At 37.1% G+C, this 23,791-nt stretch overlaps 1 protein-coding gene across 1 annotated transcript; it reads left to right on the top strand.

The window, feature by feature from the left end:
- The first annotated feature begins 1,396 nt into the window (after positions 1-1,396).
- LOC106095601 (arrestin domain-containing protein 17) lies at positions 1,397-11,897 on the top strand. Its single transcript, XM_013262841.2, has 5 exons — positions 1,397-1,667; positions 10,453-10,581; positions 10,655-10,869; positions 10,939-11,524; positions 11,590-11,897. Exons 1-5 carry the CDS (start codon positions 1,553-1,555, stop codon positions 11,766-11,768), a joined length of 1,224 nt encoding a protein of 407 aa, XP_013118295.2. The 5' UTR covers positions 1,397-1,552; the 3' UTR covers positions 11,769-11,897.
- The last annotated feature ends 11,894 nt before the right edge of the window (positions 11,898-23,791 follow it).

Raw genomic sequence — 23,791 nt, 5'->3', positions numbered from 1 at the left:
GACCATGTATTTAGGGCATCACCCCTATCCCAAAACACCCCCCAAAGAGAAAAAATTTTTCGGCCATGCCAATATGTGGCTCAAATGATAGGTATTTGAGATTAGAAAACGAATTTGATAACCTATTTTGGGGCCATGTGTTTGGGGGACGCCTCATTCTGTAAACTCCTCTTAAACCAATGGCAATATGGGGTTTAAATAAATGGTATTTGAGAGAAGAGCATGATGCTGATATTTTTTCAAGGCCAAGTATCTGGGGGACCACCTCTCCCCTAAAACACCACTAAATCAAACATCATGAGAATATTGGGCTGAAATGAAGTATTTTAAGAATGAAGTACACTTTACATCCAAACTTAAATTCGTAGACCAATTAAGATCATATGGGATTCAGATAAAGGCACTTCTATATTTTATCAATCTATATCGCTTGATTGATAAAATATAGAAGTGCCTATTTTTGTAGCATGGTATTTCACTAAAAGATCTTTAATTGTCGAAAATAAATATTCCAAGGAAACTTTTGCTCCATATAAAGTAAAAGAAGGCGCAGCGGAGCGGGCCCGGGTCAGCTAGTATTTAAATAAAGTCCGATCTGTACCATATTAAGCTCGGATGTCGGAAAGCCTAAAGATACTCACTAATTCAAATTTCAGCGAAATCGGATAAAAATTAAAGCATTTATGTTCATTAGACCCTTTATCGGCAGATCGGTATATATGGCAGCTATATCCAAATAGGGTCCAATTTGGCCCGTTCAAGTACTTAACCAGCGTGCATCAAAAAGACGTAACTGTCCCAAATTTCAACTCAGTATCTCAATTTTTGAAGGCTGTAGAGTGATTACAACAGACGGACGGACAGACACACGGACATCGTTACATCGGCTTAGAATTTTACGACGTTCCCAAATACTTTATAGGGTCGGAAATTGTTATTTCGATGTGTTGCAAACGGTGGTGGGTATACAAAATTAAAGTCTGAACAAACCTGTATTAAATCGTCAACAGTCTGTATGTTTGTAGTATGGACGTAGGGGTGAAGTGTATCAATCTGCAAGCATTCCGATTCCATATTGTGTACCTGAAACTCTTTAAGCGACATACTTCAAAAAGTATGTGGTGGACTCTCTCTCTCCCATCGGTTGGGCTTATCGTGAAAAGCAGCCACTTTGTATTGTTTTCCAAAGAGAGCATTTGCAAGCGACAATTTACTTGCAAAAGTTCTCTTTGGAAAACATTTCAAAGTGGCTGCTTTTCATGGTAGAGTAGTCAAATTCAAAAACACACGTTTTAACCGCAAATACAAACAGCTCCATAGTTGTTGTGATTAAACTGCCTGCTTCACTATTTTGCGACGTTCCTTGAGAGGCGTTAACGATGTCTCCCATAACTAAAGTCCGTCTGTCCGTCCATTGTATCGTACTAAGTTCTTATCATTACCGTGGGAGGAGAGCGACTAAGGCCAATCTAATGAAACAAGCATTTGAATAAATTCAGCCACAATTTGGTAAGGCACTCGAAATTTAGTATTAGTACGTTACTTGTCCACAATGGTGGTGAACTGCGTGATAGAATTCGAGCAAAATTTGACGGGGACCTACTATGCTGGACAGCTGGTGACCGGTACCGTAGTACTAAAATCTGATAAGCCCAAGGAAGTTAAGGGTAAGTGTGATCGGGTGCCTGCGTAACCATAAATTGAAAGTGCGAACTAAGCAAAACTCATGACAAACCAACGGTCCAACCGACTTACCATCCAACTGACAGCAGACATTATCGGCATGCTAATCAAATAAGGGGATTTAGATTACACATGTATATATTTTTTTTTTTTTAGTTACTTGCTGTCTGTTTTACCGCGATTTTTATTTCATGTTTTGACTGTTAGTCACCTACTCTTCAGTTGGAGATTTTTATATATCTTTTGTTGATGTTTTTGCTATTCCCTGAAGAAAAGTCTGTTAAATAACATTCAAGATTGGAATGGATAAACATTGGCGTCATTGTTTAAAAATTTTTTGTTTGTTTCATACTCCAACTAAAGTTTATTTTTGCTTTCATTTCCAACGGAATTTTTACTGGATAAGATTAAACAAATTTAGAAATTTATTATATGGTGGTAGCGTTTTGATAAAATAATAAACATTTTCAACTTTTGGAATATCGGCGGTTGTGTTGAGCTAATATTTTGCAGAATCGCTCAAATGTTAAGGCAAAAAAATATTCATCAGTGATTTTGTGAAGTAAACTGTGCAGAGTCTTTTCCTCAAGGTTTGTTGTGAAATATTGAATGAACTTGAAAACAGAAAGCAAAAACCATTCCAAGGCCATTCACAAAATGTTGTCGAAGCAAAAATTAAAGACAAATGAAAGGAGCAAGGAGAAACAAAATTCTTTTCCTAATGAACCCAAGACATTTGAACTACTGAATAGGAACAAGCAAAAAGGAATTGAGTTGGATACCCACCATCTAGGATATATACATTACAACCCTTTCGTCATAATACAGTGAAAATGCACGATTTAGAACGGTACATATGATATTTATATCCAAATATAGCCCGACTGTGACCATACTCGGTGGAAAGCGAATAAAAAATGTGCTTTTTAGCCCCAAGAACTTAAATCAAGAGATCGATATTTATGGTAGATGTATCCAAATCTGGATCGATCTGGGCCGTATTGTACGGGGATGTCGAGGAGCTTAACACAACTCGCTATACCAAATCTCTACGAAATTGGACTATAAATGCGCCTATTATGGGCCCAAGACCTTAAGTCGAGAGATCGGTCTATATGACAGCTATATCCACATCTGAACCGCTCCGGGCCAAATTGAAAAAGGATGTTGAAAGCCCAAACACAACTCACTGTCCCAAATTTCGGCGACATCGGACACTAAAAGCCCCTTTTAAGGGCTCAAACCTTAAATCGGGAGATCGGTCTATATGGCAGCTATATCCAAATCTGAACTGAGCTGGGCCAAATTGAAGAAGGATGTCGAAAGGACTAACACAACTCACTGTCCCAAATTTCGGCGACATCGGACAATAAATGCCCCTTTTAAGGGCTCAAACCTCAAAAGTTTAGTCAAAGGACCACTTTATATGGGAGCTGTGTCCAAATCTGAAGCGACCCATTTGCAATCTCCAACCACCTACATCAATAAGAAATATCTGTTCCAAATTTTGTGCAGCTAGCTCTACGCGTTCGACCGCTATCATCATTTCCACAGACGGACGGCCACGAGGACGGGCGGACAGACAGACGGACGGACATTGCTAAATCGACTTAGAATGTCAAAACGATCAAGAATGTTTGCACTTTATGGGGTTGCAGATCAATATTTCGAGCTGTTACAAACGGAATGACTAGATTAGAATAAAAAGTTATTTTCCATATACATCTGAAATGTTCAACGCCACTGCGGTACAGGCTATTATAACTTTGTGCATTTGTTTGCAACACTTAAAATGAGAAAAATTAGACACATTTATAAGTATACAGTTCGGCCAAGAATCACTCCCTGATTCGATTTATCTAGGAACGTCTGTCTATCCATGCATTTTTGTACAGGTCGCATTTGATGTTATATAGATTTGTAGTAGTACGTACACTTGGTAGCGACGTTTGCCTTTCCTTACTGATTTTTATTCAATGTTCTCCTTCACAGAAACGGGAATTTGGCATTGTGAAAATTGAGTAACGAATGGATGTTCCTTGCAAACGCTTAAACAAAATTTGGTATTTTATTTACCAAATTTAGTCCCATAGAAGCTTATTTTTTGCTCAATGTTAAGGTAAATAAGCAGAATTGTCCATGTTGGAGTGAAGATCAGCCAGAAGCATTGCAAGAGCTACCAATGCATTCAGAAAAGGACACAGTATGGTGCGGTTTATGACAAGTATGCTCTTTCAGTTTTTCCTGGAGAAGATAATGACAAAGAACTTGAAAATGAATTGATCGTCCATAGTGACATGGGCGGATTAATATGCTCACTGAGTGAATTTGGGTAATAAATGCGCATATTATTGACTTAAAAGCCTAAATCGGCAGTTCGGTCTATAAGGTAGCTATGTGGAAATATAGCCCAATATTGACAATATTCAGTTTGAATATCGGACGTACTATCTGAACTCAGTAAAATCATACAGTAAATATGTTTGTTATGGGCTTAAGACTCTTAATCGCCAGATTGGCCTATATGACACCTATATCTTAATCTTAATATCTATATCTTAATATGGGTCAAATAACGGGGACCTCACTGTGAAACTTCCTGGCCCAAATTTAAGCGAAATTTCAGTAGCGCATAGTTTAGCATGTTCGACTGTTATGGGGTTATGACCCTAAATCGGCAGATCGGTATATATGCCAGCTATATCCAAATATAGTCCGCTTTGGCCAGTTCAAGAACTTTACCTGCGTATGAACACGAATACGAATCTTTACAACATTTCCGCACAATATCTCAATTTTTAGAGATTGTACCGTAATTACAACTAACGGACGGACAGAAACACAGACATCGTTAAATCATCTTAGAATTTTAGGATGATCAGAATATATATATACCTTGTAGGGTTGGAAATGGATATTTCAATGTCCATCCAATATACAGGGAGTGGTGGTTATAAAAATGTTGAGAAATGTAGATTTTGCAAATATCTTTTCTTAGAATTTTTGATATTTTCGTCAAGAAATGTGGCCAAAATTTATATACCTTTATAATTTTTGGTATTATGTAGTAGTAGTAGTAGTATCTTTATTCATTTCATTTTAAAAAATAAATCGTACTTCGAATATTAGATTATGAAATAAGATATACGGCTTTGACTTAGTGTCGTCAGCCGGTAAATTTAATACAAACATTTGAGATTTGGTAAAGAGAACATTATGTTTAAATTTCATGTGAATTCAGTGATTATTAATTTTCTATACTTCAGTGCATTTTTTAAATATTTCACTAAGTTTATCCAATCCAAGGCTCCTCTGCCATCTAGAATATCTATGATTTCTCTGTCAGTTAAACTAATTTTGCCAAAAAATTGCATCCGGTATCCTCGCAGTATTGGGCATATTCCTAAGAAATGCTGAATGTTTTCTTTTGCTCGCATATTACATAATGTGCATTCGGTAATTTCATTAGAATTGGCAGTGTATTGGCTTCCATTGAGGTATATGAAATCGCATCTTGCCTTTAGTATCCAAGTTATATCATCTTCAGTGTAGCGATCGGATATATATTCAGAACCCCTAGTGTAGTCTAGGTGTTTATAAATTCTTTCGTTGCTTTGTGTTGCCTTCTGTTCATATTTTGTACGACTGCACGCATTTAGATGGTTAGTGAGCGATGTTATTATTCCATTCCAGGTAGTTTCATTGATGCTTGCATCGATTACGTGGATGTCAAACTCATTTAATTCTTTAACCCAGAACAGTTGTTTGTTCAGTAGAATTTTAGATAGCTGATGCGGTAGTCGATCTCGATTATATTTAAACATAGTTCTGCCCACGTATTTCATATGCAGTTGTAGCGTATATATATGACTATTTTCTATGCAGGTTTCAAGAGCGATAGCATAATTTGGGGTGTTTTCGGGTAGCTTCAGAACTCGTTTCAGAAAAAAACGCTGTAGCTTATCTACTTCTTCAAAATTTCCAAATCCCCAGACTTGTGCGGAGTAGGACTGTATGGATCTGCTAACCGCCAGATATAAATTCCATTTTTGGCTCAAGGAAATATCTTTCTTTTGAAGAAATGCTTTCCAAGTCATGTTTATTGCACTTTTTGCTTGAGCATTACGACTTTTAACATGCTTTTGGAATTTCATTTGCGGTGTAATTATAACACCAAGATAATTATACTCAGAAACAATTTCTATCGCTTCTCCGTGAAAATACCATTTTTCGTGGTCAGATATTCGTCCGCCGTTTCGAAAAATAATTATTTTGGATTTGTCCATGTTAACCTCCAGATTCCATTTTGCGCAATAGTATTCTAAGTTGGATATCATGTTTTGTAGTACCGTCTTGTCGTCGGCCAGAATTACAATGTCGTCCGCATATAGTAATACTCTTATGTTCAGCCATTCTATATTCAAGCCTCCTCCCAGACTATCATGTAGGTCGTTGACGTAAAGTGCAAACAGCAGTGGAGATAAAAGGCAGCCTTGTTTTACTCCCGAGATGGTATGAAAATAATCCGATAATTCTTCTCCTGTCCATATAGCTGATTGGGTGTTTTGATAGATATTTTCTATTATTGTAACAAATTTATTTGATATGCCCATTTCGTGCAATTTGTAGATAAGTAGGCTTCGGGATATCTTGTCAAATGCGGCTTTGAAGTCCACAAAAAATGCGTATACTTTTTCTTTTTTTGCCAGCTTAATGTGAACTATTGACGCTAGGTTGTATATGTTATCTGTAGTTGAGTACTTTTTTCGGAAGCCTGCCTGATATTCGACTAAAATATTTCTTTCCTCTATCCACAATTGCAGCCTTTCGTTAAGAACTCCCATGAATATTTTTGCTACAGAGTTCATGAATGATATTCCACGATAATTTTTCGTCTCATTTACATTGCCCTTTTTGTGAATTGGGAAAATTACCGTTTTGATAAAAGACTCATCCACTATTCCATTAGTATACATTGTGTTGTACACCTGTACTAGTTCCGAAATAAACTCGTCTGTAGCATTAACAAAAAATTCATAAGGAATCCTGTCCTCTCCTGGAGCTTTGTTTAGTTTAACCTTTTGTAACATTCTCTTTACTTCTTCGACCGTTATTTCCTTGTCTAATAAATGAACTGTGATAAATGAGGGAGCGTACAGAATATTCGACGTTGTCTGATCTGTATTGAGTAGCTTCATGAAGTAGTCTCTAAAAGATGACGCAGATATATTCGGGCCTATATGAAATTGGTTATTATTAATCTCCCGTACTAATTTCCACCATTCTTTACTGTTTTTAATATTGTTGATTTGTTCGCTAATCATGCTGTAATAAGCCTTTTTGCTCGTTACGCATATCATTTTATATATACGTTGTGCTTGCAGGTATTGTTGTTTATTACATTCATTGCTACTTTTCTTAAATTTCCTCAAGCTTTTAAAGACTTTTTTCCTCGCCCAATGACATCTTTCAGTATACCACTTCTCCTTTGGCTTGTAGCTATGATTATCTGTGGTTACGGATGATTTTACTATGATGTCTGTCAGATCCTTAAGGTTGTGAACTTCGTGGGTATTCAAGACATTTTGAAGATTTATGTTCAGCATTGTTTGGTAGTTGTTTTTGTCGTTGTCTTTCCAAGAGAGTTTTGGTAAGAGCTTTAGTCTGTTTGTAACAGTTCCGTTTATATTAAATTTCATTTTCAAAGAAATGGGGAGATGGTCAGACCAAATGTTTTCTTCGACAGCAAAATTGTCCACATATTGTAGTAAACTGGAAGACATAGCACATATGTCATTAACCGACTCGCCAACCGTACTCACAAAAGTAAAGTTGCCATCTTCATCTCCTTTTGTCTGGCCATTTAGTATTACTAAGTTGTTGTCATTGCAGAACTCCAGATATGTGCGCCCTTTGCTATTAATTTCCTTATCCATCGATTTTCTTATCTTCATGCCTGCAGAGAAAGATTCTCTAAATAGCGAAACTATTTCTTGTTGACTGCTTCCAATGCGGATATTCATATCACCTATCATTATCACATCTTTGCATGGGTCTTCTTCAATTATTCGTTTCACTGCAGTAAAATCGTTGGTCCAATTTACACTGCGTAAATACAATGGTAGCATCCAGAATTTAAGTTGGCCTAGCTTTAAATATAATGCTTTTATTCCAGAAAACATAACGAATTCATATTGTAGATAGTTTCCCTTGATTGACCGTTTGATAGCTATCATTACCCCACCAATTGCTCTTCCATATCTACTTGCCCTTGTTGCATATACCCAGTCAATATCGTGATTTGGAAAATATTTCTCTGCTTGTTTAGTGTTTTCGATTGTGAGATGTGTTTCCAATAGAATAATTATATCAAAATCATTTAAAAAAGTGAAGAATATTGGGAACATATATTTGTTTGCCAAACCATTTATATTGTAAGATATTATTTTTAGCTCTAAATTACAATTTTTCTGCTCGACAGTTTGGCTAATCTGATTAGAATTTAATCTTAGTAGTTTTTTGACTGAATCTCATCAAAAATTGTGTCAAAGTTGGTTCTGGATAATTCTTCGCCATAGAGTTCTTTGAGAACTATTTCAGCATTCCTTTTTCCACACGTTAAAATGTTGTTGTTGTTCCATGTGAACCAATAATCTTTTATTTTCATTTTATCATCCCTTACTATTATTTTATGTTTTTTAGATTCCTGGAGAATATCCTTCCGTACTAAAAGCATTGCAACCTTGTTTCGCTGTCTTCTTGGACATAGATCTCGATCTACATAGATTGAAGTTCCGGATAAAAATCTTGTTTTTTGAAGTACTTCTGATGCAACAGTTTCATTATCGAATTCTACTACCACCGTTTGCACATTTCCTCGTTCAAATATAGTTTTAGCTGATTTTATGGCTGGTGTTATTTGCAGTTTTTCAGTGCACAGCTTAACAACCGGGTTTATTGCGGGTTTTTCGTTCACAATTCCCTTAAAAACAAGTTTTGTATTGCTGATTGTATTTTTGGTATTATGATAATCTCGATTTGAGTTTTGGTTTTCACAAAGGTGCCCATTTTGGGCTCTTGGACATTTGTTGTAAAACAATGTAGACACCACGACGATTTTCACATACGTTCTCGGCAAATCACACTTTGAACCTCAAACGAAATGGAAATCAATCTGCCATTTTGAATGAATTGAGATATCTAATGAAATTTGAAATGCATAGAGCGGGGATGTTTGTTAGACGATATGCATTTTAATCAGTCTGATTAAGTCATCCCCTAACAATTTTTGTTTGTATTAAGAAATGTTTATTTGCAGTCCGATTTCCAAATAGATGCCGTATTGACCGATCTCTCGATTTAAGGTTTTGGGCCCATAATAGACGCATTATAGTCCGATGTCGCCGAAATTTGCGACATTATGTTAAGTTAAGCCTCTTGACATACTTCTGCAATATAGCACAGATCGGTCCTGATTTGGATATAGCTGCCATATAGACCGATTTCTGGGTTTAAGGTTTTGGGGCCATAAAATGCGCATTTATTGTCCGATTTTGCTGAAATTGGGGACAGTGAGTTCTATTCGGCCCTTCGACATTCTTCTTTAATTATGACTCGATCGGTCCAGATTTGGATATAGCTGCCATATAGACCGATCGTCCGATTTAAGGTTTTGGGCCCATAAAAGGCGCGTTTATTGCCCGATGTCGCCGAAATTTGGAACTGTGAGTTGTGTTAGTCCCTTCGACATTCTTCTTAAATTTGGCTCAAATCGATTCAGATTTGTATATAGACCGATCCTCCGATTTAGGGTCTTAGGTCCATAAAAGCCACATTTATTATCCGATTTTGCAGAAATTTACGAGAGTGAGTTGTGTTAAGCCCTTCGACATCTTTCTTTAATTTGGCTCAGATCGCTCCAGATTTGTATATAGCTACCTTATAGACCGTTTTCTCGATTTAAGGTTTTGGGCCATAAAAGGCGCATTTATTGTCCGATTTCGCCGAAATTTGGGACAGTGAGTTATGTCAAGCCCCTAGATATAGTTCTGCAATATGACACAGATCGGTCCAGATTTGGATACAGCTGCCATATAGACCGATCTCTCGGTTTTAGGTTTTGGGGCCATAAAAGGCGCTCCAAAGGCGTTAAGTTCGGCCCGACCGCCTTTTTACTTGTTTTTACTTTTATCCAGTTTTTCTTACATTAAAATCGCTTTTACATATTTTTTTAGATATCTGCCGTGGAAACTGTGAAGCAAATACCCTCAAATTCATCGTGTTTTAGCTTTCTAGTTTTATAAATATTCCCAGGCTTCGAGTGTTTAATTATTTCGGCCAGATAAAAAATTGTATTAATAAATCTCAAATTTGCTATTCCATCGATAGTGGTTTTTTCCCTTTTTATTGGATCTTATAAATACTCAATCTGTGACTCATACAATTTATGCTCAGAGGGCTATATAAATGATTGGTATGTCAGCGCGGTCCATACACCAACCTACGTTAAAGGTTATCTCTCCTTGTTGACAAACAAATGCAATTGTATATAACACGACAGGTACTCCATGCAAATAGTTAATAATATAAGAAAATGTCGCGAATTAAGGTTTTTTTACCTTTCACTACTTCTACGTATCGCTTCAATCAGTAATTTGCGATTTGATTAAATTTTCGAGACCCCCAATAGGTGGGCCTCTTATCAGCTGTTAAAGTTCGATGCAATTTGATATGAATGAGTCATTTATTGATGTCATTCTATAATTACAGCAATTCTATTGAAAATATCTGGATCAGCTGAAGCCATTTGGAGTGAAAGAAGATTCAATTCAAGGCACACATATTATGGACGAGAAGATTATCTGTCATCGAACACCTATTTGATGGGTTCAGAGCAAAGTAAGCAAAGAAGATTGCGAGCTAATGAATATGGTGATGGTGAACAATTTGTATTGCTTCATTTCATTTTTAGGTAACAAGGAAATAATTTCCCCTGGAGTTCACACCTACTCATTTGTCTGTCAACTGCCCGCCAATTGTCCCTCATCGTTTGAGGGTCTACATGGACATATACGTTACACCATCAAGGTGTCTCTGGTGCGCCCTTGGAAATTTGATCAGAACTATAAAAGAGCCTTTACTGTACTTCGAGTGACCGATTTGAATTTTGAGTCACCACAAATAAGAGTGAGTTATTAAAGATTTTTCCTATATTAAACCTATTTGAATCTAATCACTTATAACCTTTTTTTTAAGATACCTGCAGCCAGTGAAACCTACCGCACCTTCTGCTGTGGTCCCTGCACCACAGAGCCTTTGAAGCTTGAACTGAAGGTACCCCAGACGGGTTTTGTGCCTGGACAAAGCATTCCCGTGCAGGGTCTTGTCATTAACAACACAAATATTGTGGTCTCCGAGGTGAAATTTTCTCTGGTAATGCTGGTGCGCTACACTAGCAACAGCCCGAAACGTGTACACGTTCAACGAATTTCGGTCAGCAAGGTCAAAGGTGGATCGGTGTTGCGTTACTGCACGCGCAACATCCAAGAGGAACTCCATGTACCGGCTACTCCGCCCACCTGTGTGCAGAGCTGCAATGTCATACAAATTGTCTATCAAGTGGAGATGCTGGTCAAAATGAAAAGCTTCCACAAGAGTCAGGTGTTTGCGATGCCTGTCATTATTGGCAACGTGCCATTGGCCAACAATACAAGGGGCTCCTATGTGATAGATGTACAACCGACGTCGAGTAATCGTGATTTGCAGCAAAGACCAACTACATTGGAATTCTCCAAGGAAGCTACAGCGCCAAACCATTCAAATTTGAATTCTCCTAACATACGTAAGTTTATCGAAGGCAAAATACAATAGTTTTTGAAATGACCCACCATTGTGTTCCTCTTTCAGCTCCTCCCTCCTATGAGGAATCGATTCACACCCAGCGCAATAATATTAACGAAGGGGAAGATAACGCTTTGGGCTATAGTGAATTTACACCCTTGTATCCAGTTTTCAAGATGGCCAGTCCAACTTTAGATGAAGCTCCCACTCCAGTGGGCTATGACAACAAAAGTTTTGCCCCATAAACCTTTATTCTAGGCTAGTGGGGGAAGAGATTGAAAAAGAAAAACTTTAATATGTGAAATTTAATTATTATATGATATTGTATGACCAAAGATATTCCATTTTGTGTGCTCTACTTGCTGAAATATATTTAGAAAAATTTATAAAGTAGAGAAAAAAAGTTTATAGAAAGTTTGTCAAATTTTAAAGCCTATATAAGGATCAAAACTCACAATGAGAAGCAATACACCATAATGACGAACTTTCTTCTCTCCTACTGCACTTCGGAGAGTTAGAGGACGTATTGAGCCCTGTTCTAAAATATAAGAGTGCTCCACACCGTACTCAATAATCTTTGGGTATGTAGGGCATCTTAATAAATTTGCCAAAGGTGTTGATGAAAATGCATGGCGTATCAGAAATCATGATCTACCAAGCCAGTCAAATTGTTTTGAATAATAACACACAATTGTTTAATTTTTTATAAGTTCTTTGCTATGCTATTTCGAACTAGAAGATATTCGAAAGAAAAATAAAAAAGCGCTCAGTTCGGCAGGGCCGAACTTTGGATACCAACCACCTCGGGTATATATGTAAACCACCTTTCATCAAAATCCGGTGAAAATTGCATAAACATAAACCGATCTGAACCATATACGTCACGGATGTCGAAAAGCCTAACCTATGGGGCCAAGACTTTAATCGAGATATCGGTCTACATGGCAGCTATATTCAAATGTGGGCCGATTTGGGTCAAGTTTCAGAAAAATATCGAAGAGCCTAACACAAAGCATTGTCCCAAATTTCGGCGAAATCGGACAATAAATGCTCCTTTAATGGGCCCAAAACCTTCAATCGAGAGATTGGTATATATGGCAGCTTTATTCAAATTTGGACTGATCTGAGCCAAATTGAAGAAGGACGTCGAAGAGCCTAACACAACTCACTGTCTAAAATTGCAGCGACATCGGACAATAAATGCGCCTTTTATGGCCCAAAACCTAAAACCAAGAGATCGGTCTATATGGCAGCTATATCCAAATCCGGACCGATCTGTGCCACATTGCAGAAGTATGTCAAGGGGCTTAACTTAACTCACTGTCCCAAATTTCGGCGACATCGGACAATAACTTCGCCTTTTATGGAGCCAAAACGCTTAATCGAGAGATCGGTCTATATGGCAGCTTTATCCAAATCTGAACCGATCTGGGCCAAACTTACGAAGGATGTCGAATGGCCCAAGACAACTCCTGTCCCAAATTTCAGCAAAATCGGATAATAAATGTGGCTTTTATGGGCCTAAGTCCCTAAATCGTAACAGCTAGCTAAAAGTAACAGCTGATAACTAGCAGAAGAAAGAATGCAATTACAGAGTCACAAGCTGTGAAAAAATTTGTCAACGCCTATATGAAAAATCCACAATTACTTTTTGGGCAACCCAATATATCCTATTTTCTGGGGTATATCCCTATTTTCCGTTTAATGGTTTTTGCAAAAGCATTTATAGTCCTGTCATCTCAAAATGTTGGCGACGATTCCCTCTATGACTCCCATAGTATATATGGATTTTAGTTGAAACGTTTCAATTCAAATTAGGAAAAATTTCCATTCCGATGATTAAGCATGTATTGTCCAAGGAGGTTCAAAAGGACAGCTGTGCCCGACTTTAGCTATCCTTTCTTGTTTTGGTTTGTAATTGTGTTAAGATATTTCTCCCTATTAGCCGTTCTCACTCCCCAAAAACATAGGGGCGCAATTCATACTAGATTTGTTTAAACATTTGTATCGTGGGAAATCTGTTGTGCATAGAGCAAGTCTTGAGAAATATCACATATGCCACACCGTGGCCCACGACATCGATTCTAAGAGGTCCATGATTTTTGCTCTAGAGGAAATTTTTTAGAAGTCATTGTAGTGAAGAATCCGCTTACCAATGGATTGGATGTAATAAGCTCTCACCAAGTAAGGGTTCCAAAGCGCCCTTTTGTTTGAAATGTTTGCCTATAGACAAGTTAGAGTAATAGTTAAACCTTGTTTTCGGTGGAGCACGAAAAGCAAAAAACTCAAAGTTCCTGAAGACCATATTTTTATTTTTTCCCTTATTCATACATACTCGATACATGTATTAACATCGATATTTCTCTAATATGAAATCAGTGTTATCGATAACTCCAAGTGCCTTAGTTGTTGACTTGACTTCCCCCAAGGGGAAAGGGGCTCAGAAAATCATAGGTTTTGAGTACAACTTTTGCGTAGTTATGGTAAAATCCTTTTTATGGTATAAATTATAGTAAATAGTCCTTGGGTTGTGGAACAAACTAAGTCCACAGTGATTGGAGCCCACAAAGTGGAACATAGTTCCACAATCCATATTGTGGAAGGTGGGTGTAGATTGTGGATTTGAAGTCCACATTACCAGTTGTGGATTAGGAACATGGATTATGTGTGGGTTGAAACACTTTGCTCCACAAAATGAATTTTGGAATGAATCGTGACTGGGTTAGTATTTTATGGCATCATTGGAACATATTACAAAATGTAATAGGTGGTTGACATGGGTGCGAGCAGAAGGCTGGCGTGCAACGATGTATAGTTAAAAAATCACTTTTACTTTAGTTCTTTTACACTACATCATTATTGTAGTATCGTGGTTATAACGTTGTGGTTTCTGTATTTTCATTGCAGAAAAGAGAAAAATATGTCTAGCATGATTTGCATTTGAGGACCAATTCAAATCTATGGCTCGACCAACATTGATGACAATTGGCTCTTATTCCATGGAAAGATACCAAACTTGGCCGACTGTATCCACTCTATGAAACATTTGGTCCACTGTATGAAACATTTTTAAACATTTTAGTTATCACAATACCAATAACAACGCAGCGGAAATTCGGAGTATTACGACAGTAGTGGTGCTATGCTTTTCAACTTTTGGGCATTTCAAAAACTACTGCAACATTTTCAATAGAATGAATTGTTGGTGATATACATATGGATATATCCTTGTACATGGTTGGTAGCCCGCAAGAGTTACCGAAGAAATATACATAAAATTGTATGTAGGCTGGGTAGTATTTAACTTAAACCACTTAAATAGTCGTTCAGTACGTAGAGCAAAAAAATTAACATTTTGCCCTATGAACAGTCCACTAAGGAACAGGGACACACTTCTCACATATCAATAAGTGCAGTCCGATTCAAGTTTAAGCTCAATGATAAGGGGCCTCCCTTTTATAGCCGAGTCCGAACGGTGTGCCATGGTGCGACACTTCTTTGGAGAGAAGTTTTACATGGCACCTCACTAATGTTGCCAGCATTAGAGGGGAAACTACCGCTGAAAATTTTTTTTCTGATGGTCTCGCCAGGATTCGAAACCAGACTTCAGCGTCATAGGAGGATAGACATGCTAACCTCTGCGCTACGGTGGCCTCCCGGTACGTAGATCACCTTAATCAATTCGACCAAGGTGTTGATGAAGATACATGTCATATTCAGAAATCGCGATCCACCATACCAGGTGTTTTTGACAACAGCACACTCTTGCTAAACTTTTACAAAGTCTTTGCTTTGCTATTCTTTAAATTAAGATGATCTAGAGCTTGAATATGCTTGGGCCTAAGACCGTAAATCGGAGGATCGGTATATATGGCAGCTATATACAAATCTGAACCGAATTGAGCCAAATTGATGAAGGAAGTCGAGGGGCCTAACATAACTCACTGTCCCAAATTTCAGCTAAATCGGATAATAAATGTGGTTTTTATGGGCCTTAGACCCTAAATCGGCGGATCGGTCTATATGGGGGCTATATCAAGATATAGTCCGATATAGCCCATCTTCGAACTTAATCTGCTTATGGACAAAAAAAGAATCTGTGCAAAGTTTCAAATCAATATCTCTTTTTTTTAAAGACTGTAGCGTGATTTCAACAGACAGTCGGACAGACGGAAATGGATATTTCGATGTGTTGCAAACGGAATGACAAAATACCCCCATCCTTCGGTGGTGAGTATAATAAATTGGATTTATCGGAAATTTCAATAAATTTTTATTTGGATCAATTCAATAATTAATTGAAAATTTCAAACATTTTCGATTATATTTTATTTTATTTCGATTTTATTTATATTTCAAAAAATTTCGATTATATTTTTTAATTGGATTAATTAAAAAATTAATTGGCATTTCAAAAGTTGTAAATCTTTTTTTGATTCAATATGCAATTGTTTGAATTGAATTTCAATCACCTTTTTCAAAAACTGTAACTGATATTATCATTTTCATTAAAAAAATTGATTGCCTCAATTAATCTCGTGGTTGAAACCGATTTTTTTTCTGTGTATGCTCTTTGCTCAATCTCATATAAATGACTCATAGACAAGGGAAATGTATAGACTCCTTAAAATTTGTTCAGAAAAGCTCCAGCAGAGGGAAAAAATGTTGAATTCTCAGTTGTTTATTGTATATATGGGTGCGTAAGTAGCATAGGCGACCATAGACAAAAGAAATGTATAGACTCTTTAAAACGTATTCATTTGTTGGAGAACAGATGGAAGAATCGTCAAATTCACATTTGTCTATAGTGTGAGTGCGCAAGTAACATAGGCGACATAAAACGGTGAACTATTGAGTTATGTATTTCAATTTAAGTAGTCTACATTTCCTTTGTCTATGAATAATTGAGCATACGATGTATCTCTCTTTCTTTTTTTTAACACATTCTAAGGTAAATATACATTCCTTTGTCCATTATATTGCAAGTGCAAAAGCTTACAGGGTTAGTTGTGAAATTGGATAGCATTCCCCAGTAGAAGCGTCTTCTTATTCTTATTGCTATTCTATACAACTGGTGGTACACATACAGGATAACATGAAAATAACTTCATCAGCAAATTAGGTCAGTAAACAAATAAAATCTTAAAAATCTTTTGACGAAAGCTTCAACAGACGACAAGCGAAAGCTTCAAGTATCGTCGGAGACATCTGGTGAGCATTCTGTAAATTGGTCCTTGGTTTAGCGTTTGATGTTAATTTCTTTAGCATTGACGGAACACCGGCCGGACTTGCCCACATGAAACCAGTTTTATTTCATTGATATCATATAAAAAAATATGGCTTCATGTATTTTTATTTAAATTGCACGTTAATTATAAAGAATTTAGATTTAAAAACAATAGCTTAAAACTAAAATTTCAATAAGAAGAAGGAGAATACTTAACTATTGTATATCAAATATTTTTTTTTTTTAGTTTTTCATAAAGAATAAGGTATAAGATTAAATTTACAAAAAAAGCTCAACATAATTCCTGAGTAACTTTTTGTTACCATTTTATGCCATAAATTAATACATAAAAACTACCTTTTAGATGTCAGTTCTAAATATATATCCTCCTTGATTCGGTTGATCTTATAAATAAAGGGAATTGAGCTATGTATAGGATTAAAAAATATTTCCTTATATATTTCCAAGCTTTTGTATAATACGTGAAGTTTCCTATAACATATATAGGCATTTAGTTTATTTCTACACCATAACGGAAGCGTAAACACCAAACACGGATAATTAAGAAAGTTCTTACATTAGATAAAGCTATCTAATGCAAGAACTTTTTTTTTAAAAATAATTGTACTATGAAAAACTGCAAAGGAAGAATAATACATTGTAATGTTATTGTTATTAAAAAAATATCAAATATTAAAAATCGGGATGCTGCTACCACAATTGAAAATTTTTCTTCTTTATTTATAACAAAATGTGTATTTTGCCTGTAAGTTAATACCTATTTCGTACTATAATTTGAACATTAACCTCTTTTGTATTTGCTACTGTTATACTTCGTAAATTTATTACTATAATCCGAAGAAAAATCGGATAATATGGCCAGGTAAGCCAGATAAGCAGCATTTTTAAAGTTTCTCCACTAAAACAACATTTCGTTGACTTTGTTTATCTGGCAAAATGCTTCCTATTAACATTTAACGGTTACATATCCTCATTTAGAAACTTTGAAGAATAAATCTTTACAGTTGTAAAGCATAAAAATTATCATTGATTCGGGCGGATAAAGTCAGTAGGTAGTTTATTATTCTTGAAATGTTATTCTTTTTCTGTAGCGCGATAGCTGTTTACATTGAAAGCTCCATATTGTTAAAGACAAGTCCAGTAGGTGCTTAGTTTACAGGTGTTGCTTGTGTTAATATGTCGCTGCAAACCATGTTATCGTACTAAATTGAAAGCTTTAACATTGAAAAGCGGTCATATAAAACTTGCATAACTAACACCTTAACATTGATGTAAACGATTTGAGTTCAAATTTGAATTTGAAGTGGTGACTGTTTTGAAATGAAATAAAACCAAATAATAATAGTAAATTTTAAAAAATTAAACAAAATGGAACGAAAGTAAAATCAAATAAGAAAAAAAAATTACATATGATAAAATAAAGTGGAATAAAAAGGAACAAAATAAAAAAAGTCTTATTAAAATTAAATAAACTAAAAAATAAACAAGTAAGAGCGTGCTAAGTTCGGCCGGGCCGAAACTTATATACCCTCCACCATTGATCGCATTTGTCGAGTTCTATGCGCGGTATCTCTGTTTAAAGAACTTGAATAAGAACTGTTATGCTATTGGAGCTATATCAAGTTATAATCCGATTCGTACCATAAATTATTGCTGAACATTGTAGAAGTCAATGTGTAATATTCCAGTTTATTCGGATAAGAATTGCGCCTTGTAGAGGCTCAAGAAGCTAAATCGGGAGATCGGTTTATATGGGAGCTGTATCAAGCTATTGATCGATTCGGACTATATTAGACACGTATGTTGAAGGTGCATGAAAGAAGCCGTTGTACAAAATTCCAGCCAAATCGGATGAAAATTGCGCCCTCTAGAGGTTCAAGAAGTCAAGATCCCAGATCGGTTTATATGGCAGCTATATCAGGTTCTATACCGATTTACGCCATACTAAGCATAGTTATTGGAAGCCATTACAAAACCCCTCATGCTAAATTTCAGCCAAATCGGATGAGAATTGCACGCTCTATTGGCTGAAGAAGTCAAGATCCAAGATCGGTTTACATGACAGCTATACGAGATTATGAACCGATCGATCTAGCCATGTCCTTCCGTCTGTCCGTCCGTCCGTCCGTCTGTCTGTCTGTCGAAAGAACGCTGACTTTCGAAGGAGTAAAGCTAGTCGCTTGCACAAATACTTTTTATTAGTGTAGGTCGGTTGGTATTGTAAATGGGCCAAATCGGTCCATGTTTTGATATAGCTGCCATATAAACCGATCTTGATTTCTTGAGCTTCTAGAGGGCGCAATTCCTATCCGATTTGGATTGATTTATTATGACTTTCAATAACTGTGCCAAGTATAGTTCAAATCGGTTCATAACCTGATATAGCTGCCATATAAAGCAATCTGGGATCTTGACTTCTTGAGCCTCTAGACGTCGCAATTATTATCCGATTTGCCTTGACCATCACCATACGTGTTTATTATGGTCTGAAAAGGTCTATATCCTGATACAGCTCCTATATAAATTGATCTCTCGATTTTACTTAATGAGCCCCCCGTTAAGGCTTCTACGAACCGAACAGGGATAATCTAAAGACCGGTTTATATAAGAGCTTTATCAAGTTATAGACTGATTTGGACTGTACTTGGCACTGTTGTTTTGAAGTCGCAACAGAACAACGCATGCAAAATTTCAGCCAAATCCGACATTAATTGCGGCTTGCAAGGGCTCAAGAAGTCAAAACGGGAGATCGTTTTATATGGGAGCTATATCAGGTTATATGCCGATTTGCACAGTTGTTGAAAGTACACCACACACAAAATTTCCGCCAAATCGGACAAAAATTGCGGCTTGTAAGAACTCAAAGAGTCAAATCCGGAGATCGGTTTACATGAAAGCTATATCAGGTTATAGACCGATTTGGACCGTACTTGGCACGATTGTTGGAAACCGTAGCACGTGTAAAATTTTAGCCAAATCAGACAACAATTTGGGCCAGGGGCGGATATCTTCATTCGTTCGAGCGCTTTAATGGCTATATCGACTTAGAATACCAAGACGATGAAGAATATATGTACTTAATAAGGTCGCATATCAATATTTTGAGGTATTAAAAAAGGAAAGACTAGTTTAGTATACCCCTCTTTTATGGTGGCGGGTATAAAGTCTACGAAATTTAAGGTTTAAATAAGCTAAAGCTAAAGGTCCATAGCTTTAGACCGTTTTTAGGAAATATATAACAATCTGAGTTTTATAAACAACTATGTTGAAGGACATAGAAGTTGACGACCCCAAGTTAGGATGTTAGTTATTGCATCTTTAAAATGTGTCATCATAAAAGATATCAATCTTAAAATTCATAAAATTTGTATAAATAAGGGTCCAAATTAATAAAACGCTTCCTTTTCAGTTGATACACCTGTACACTTGTAATAAGGTTGGCGTGTTTTCCTTTTTTTTTTGTTTGGCATAAACAACAAACACACAAAATTTTTTATTCTCTTATTCCAGGAAAAAAAATTTATTTTTTGCCCCAAAAGGCCAAAGTCTTTGCGAGGGGGCTGAAAGTTATTAAATTTCGTTTCATGTAAAGTCGTAAAGTGAAGCAATGTAGTCAGTGTTTGTTGTACAAACTTGCGAGATAACTGAAAGTGAATACATTTTGGTTGGCCCCCTTCCCCCTGGCTTGGCGAAATGGGCTTAAAACATCTTAACGGAATCCAGGCTGCATTCACTTTTATATCAGCGCCATCACTTACACACGTGTCCTACATTGGGCTTCGTTGAAAAGTTACACAGTTTAATTGGCACTGCATGGAGGAGGTGATATCGTCTGGCTTTATGTGACCTTCGCCAGTCGACAAATGTGAAAATCAAATAAAAACGAAAAATAAAAACTGGAAAAACTTTTCCCCTTCTTTTTCTCTGCCATGGAAGTGGTTAATAAAGTCAATCGAATGCTTCAATTGAGTTATCTGCAGTCGAATATTTCACAGTTGATTTCATGAAACATTGGTGTGGTTTACAGTTGAATTCAGAGCGTCACTCTGTGGCGCCTGGTGGGGGTCACAATAAATAGTTTCATAAACCAGAAGCGGTTTCTTTAAAGGATATAAAGCTCAAAAATAAGGTGATGGCAACAACCCAGGGTGGAGAGGTAAGCATTTTGGGGCCTTGTATCCAAACTGTTGAGTGACACAAAACTTTACATCTGGACCATAAACTTTCTTAAGGCCTTCCATATTATATTTCTAATAACAAAACATTTTTATGTTATATCATAAAGGCATGCTAAGTTCGGCCGAGCCGAATCTTATATACCCTCCACCATGGATCGCATTTTTCGAGTTCCTTTCTCGGCATCTCTTCTTAGGCGAAAAAGGATTTGCTCTGCAATTAGAGAGATATCAAGATAGGGTCCGGTTTGAACTACAATTAAATTATATGTTGGAGACCTGTGTAAAATGTCAGCAAATTCGATTAAGAATTGCGCCCTCTGGAGGCTCAAGAAGTAAAACAGAGAGATCGATTTATATGGGAGCTGTATCAGGCTATAGACCGATTCAGACCATAATAAACACGTATGTTGATTGTCATGAGAAGATCCGTCGTACAAAATTTCAAGCTCGAGAAGTCAAGATCCCTGATCGGTTTATATGGCAGCTATATCAGACTATGAACAGATTTGATCCTTATTTGACACAGTTATTGAAAGTAAGAATAAAATACGTCTTGCAAAATTTCAGCCATATCCGCCCTCTAGAAGCTCAAGAAGTCAAGACCCAAGATAGGTTTATATGGCAGCTATATCATGTAATGAACCGATTTGAACCATACTTGGCACAGTTGTTGGAAGTCATAACAAAATACTAAGTGCAAAAATTCATTCCAATCGGATAAGAATTGCGCCCTCTAAAGGCTCAAGAAGTCAAGACCCCAGTTCGGTTTGTATGACAGCTATACCCTGGTATAGACCGATTTGAACCATACTTGGCACAGTTGTTGGATATTTTAACAAAACACGTCGTGCTAAATTTCACTCCAATCGGATATGAATTGCGCACTCTAGAGGCTCAAGAAGTCAGGATCCAAGATCGGTTTATATGGCAGCTACATTAGGTTATGGACCGATTTAAACCATACTTAGAACAGTTGTTGGAAGTGATACCAAAACATCACGTGCAAAATTTCAGTCAAAACGGACGAGAATTGCGCCCTCTAGAGTTTTAAGAAGTCAAGACCCGAAATCGATGTATATGGCTGCTATATCAAAACATGGACCGATATGGCCCGTTTACAATCCCACTACTCCCGTCCTACACTAATAAGTAGTATTTGTGCAAAATTTCAAGCGGCTAGCTTTACTCCTTCGAAAGCTAGCGTGGGCTAATGGGCTAAAACAAAAGGGGGGCGGACACTCCCCTTACCTCAGAGTACTACCCAAAAATAAAACTGAACCAATCGAGACAATATGGGGCTCAAATGAAAGGTATTCAGGAGTAGAGTACGAATTTAATATTAAAAGTTGGGTCCAAGTAACTGGGGGGCCGCCCCAATCCCAAAACCCCCTAAAATAGGTTTTTTGGACGATCATGACAATATGGGACTCTAATGAAAGGTGTTCGGGAGTAGATTGCAAATATGGACAGGAAGGAGAAGGGGGCGGGCCCTCCCCAGTTACCCAAAAACATCATCCAAAATCAAAAGTGAACTGATCGGGGCAATATGGGTATCAAATGAAAGGTATTGGAAAATAGAATACGAATATGGTATTAAAATTTGGGTCTATGTATCCATCGGGCCGCTCCAACCCCCAAATTCCCCCAAACAGACATATTGGACGTTCATGTCAATATGGGCCTCAAATGAAAGGTATTCGGGAGTAGATTACGAATCTGGCATACAAAATCAGTTCGATGTATAAGGGGTCCCTCTACCTCCCAAAAATGCCATAAATGGGCATATGACCCATCGTGACTATATAGGACTCGGTCCGTAGAATCAAACACGGCTGAACCGATTTTCTTAAAATTCTCCAATAAACTTGGTTAACCCGAAGTCTTTCGGGTCGGCGCAGTCCGATTTAAGCGCGTGGGCGACAAACGCGCATGTAGCACTGTAGAACAGCGAAACAGTCGGTAGGACGGCGAAAATCTTATGGGGTGAGCCGGATCGTGACAGGACGAAGCTATTACTGAAAGGAAGTAAGAAGGAGGTCAGTATAGCTTTTGGTGTCATAACGAGACACATAAAACTACGAGCTCACCTATGCAAAATCGGTGCGGCAAGTGATAGCATGTGGAGAACATGATTAGACGTTGGAGCATTTCCCAAGAATTAAAATTTTTTTCTTCGTGGTTACTTTGGAGTTTTTAGAGCGCATAACAGGCCGATTACTGGCTAAGGTGTATGTCCATAGTGGCATGGGGCAAATTAATATCTGCACCCTCTTTTCAACCTAACATAACAGAACTTACCATCACCAAAAACAAAACATGCCGTCTATTGTTGTAGTCTGGTGTCTCGGGGGCTGCCCAAAACCCGTCAAATGTGTATATAGACCAATCACGACAATTCTGCGTCATAGGCGGACATAGGCTACAATGGCACGAATTCGATATTCAGATTCAGGGCGAAGATATTAGAAAGTTAAGGCACAGCGGAGCGAGCCCGGTTCGGCTAATAATAGTAATAAAATATTTATTTTTTGCATAGCCTACTATTCTCCTTGTGATTGAAGGAAGGTTTAAAGGCCTTCCATGGGAGGTACAGTGTTGGAATTATACTCCAAAGGCCTTTTACCACTGAAAGTCCTCCTCAAGTTCCGCCACTGAAAACATTCGTATACAGATTTTGTTTTTCCCAAATGTGTATTTGTGTGTGTGTTTGTGTTCTATACTTTTGCCAAATTCACCAACATGGGTTTCCGGTATACCAAAAATTGACAATTTTCTGAAAATGTTTCATAGTAAACAGAACAAAAAAAAAAAAAAAAAAAAAAAATAAAAAAATCGGAAGAGA

This window comes from Stomoxys calcitrans, chromosome 2 (assembly GCF_963082655.1).
Source record: "Stomoxys calcitrans chromosome 2, idStoCalc2.1, whole genome shotgun sequence".
NCBI classification, from domain to species: Eukaryota; Metazoa; Arthropoda; class Insecta; order Diptera; family Muscidae; genus Stomoxys; species Stomoxys calcitrans.
This window is presented reverse-complemented; position numbering and strand designations above follow the sequence as displayed.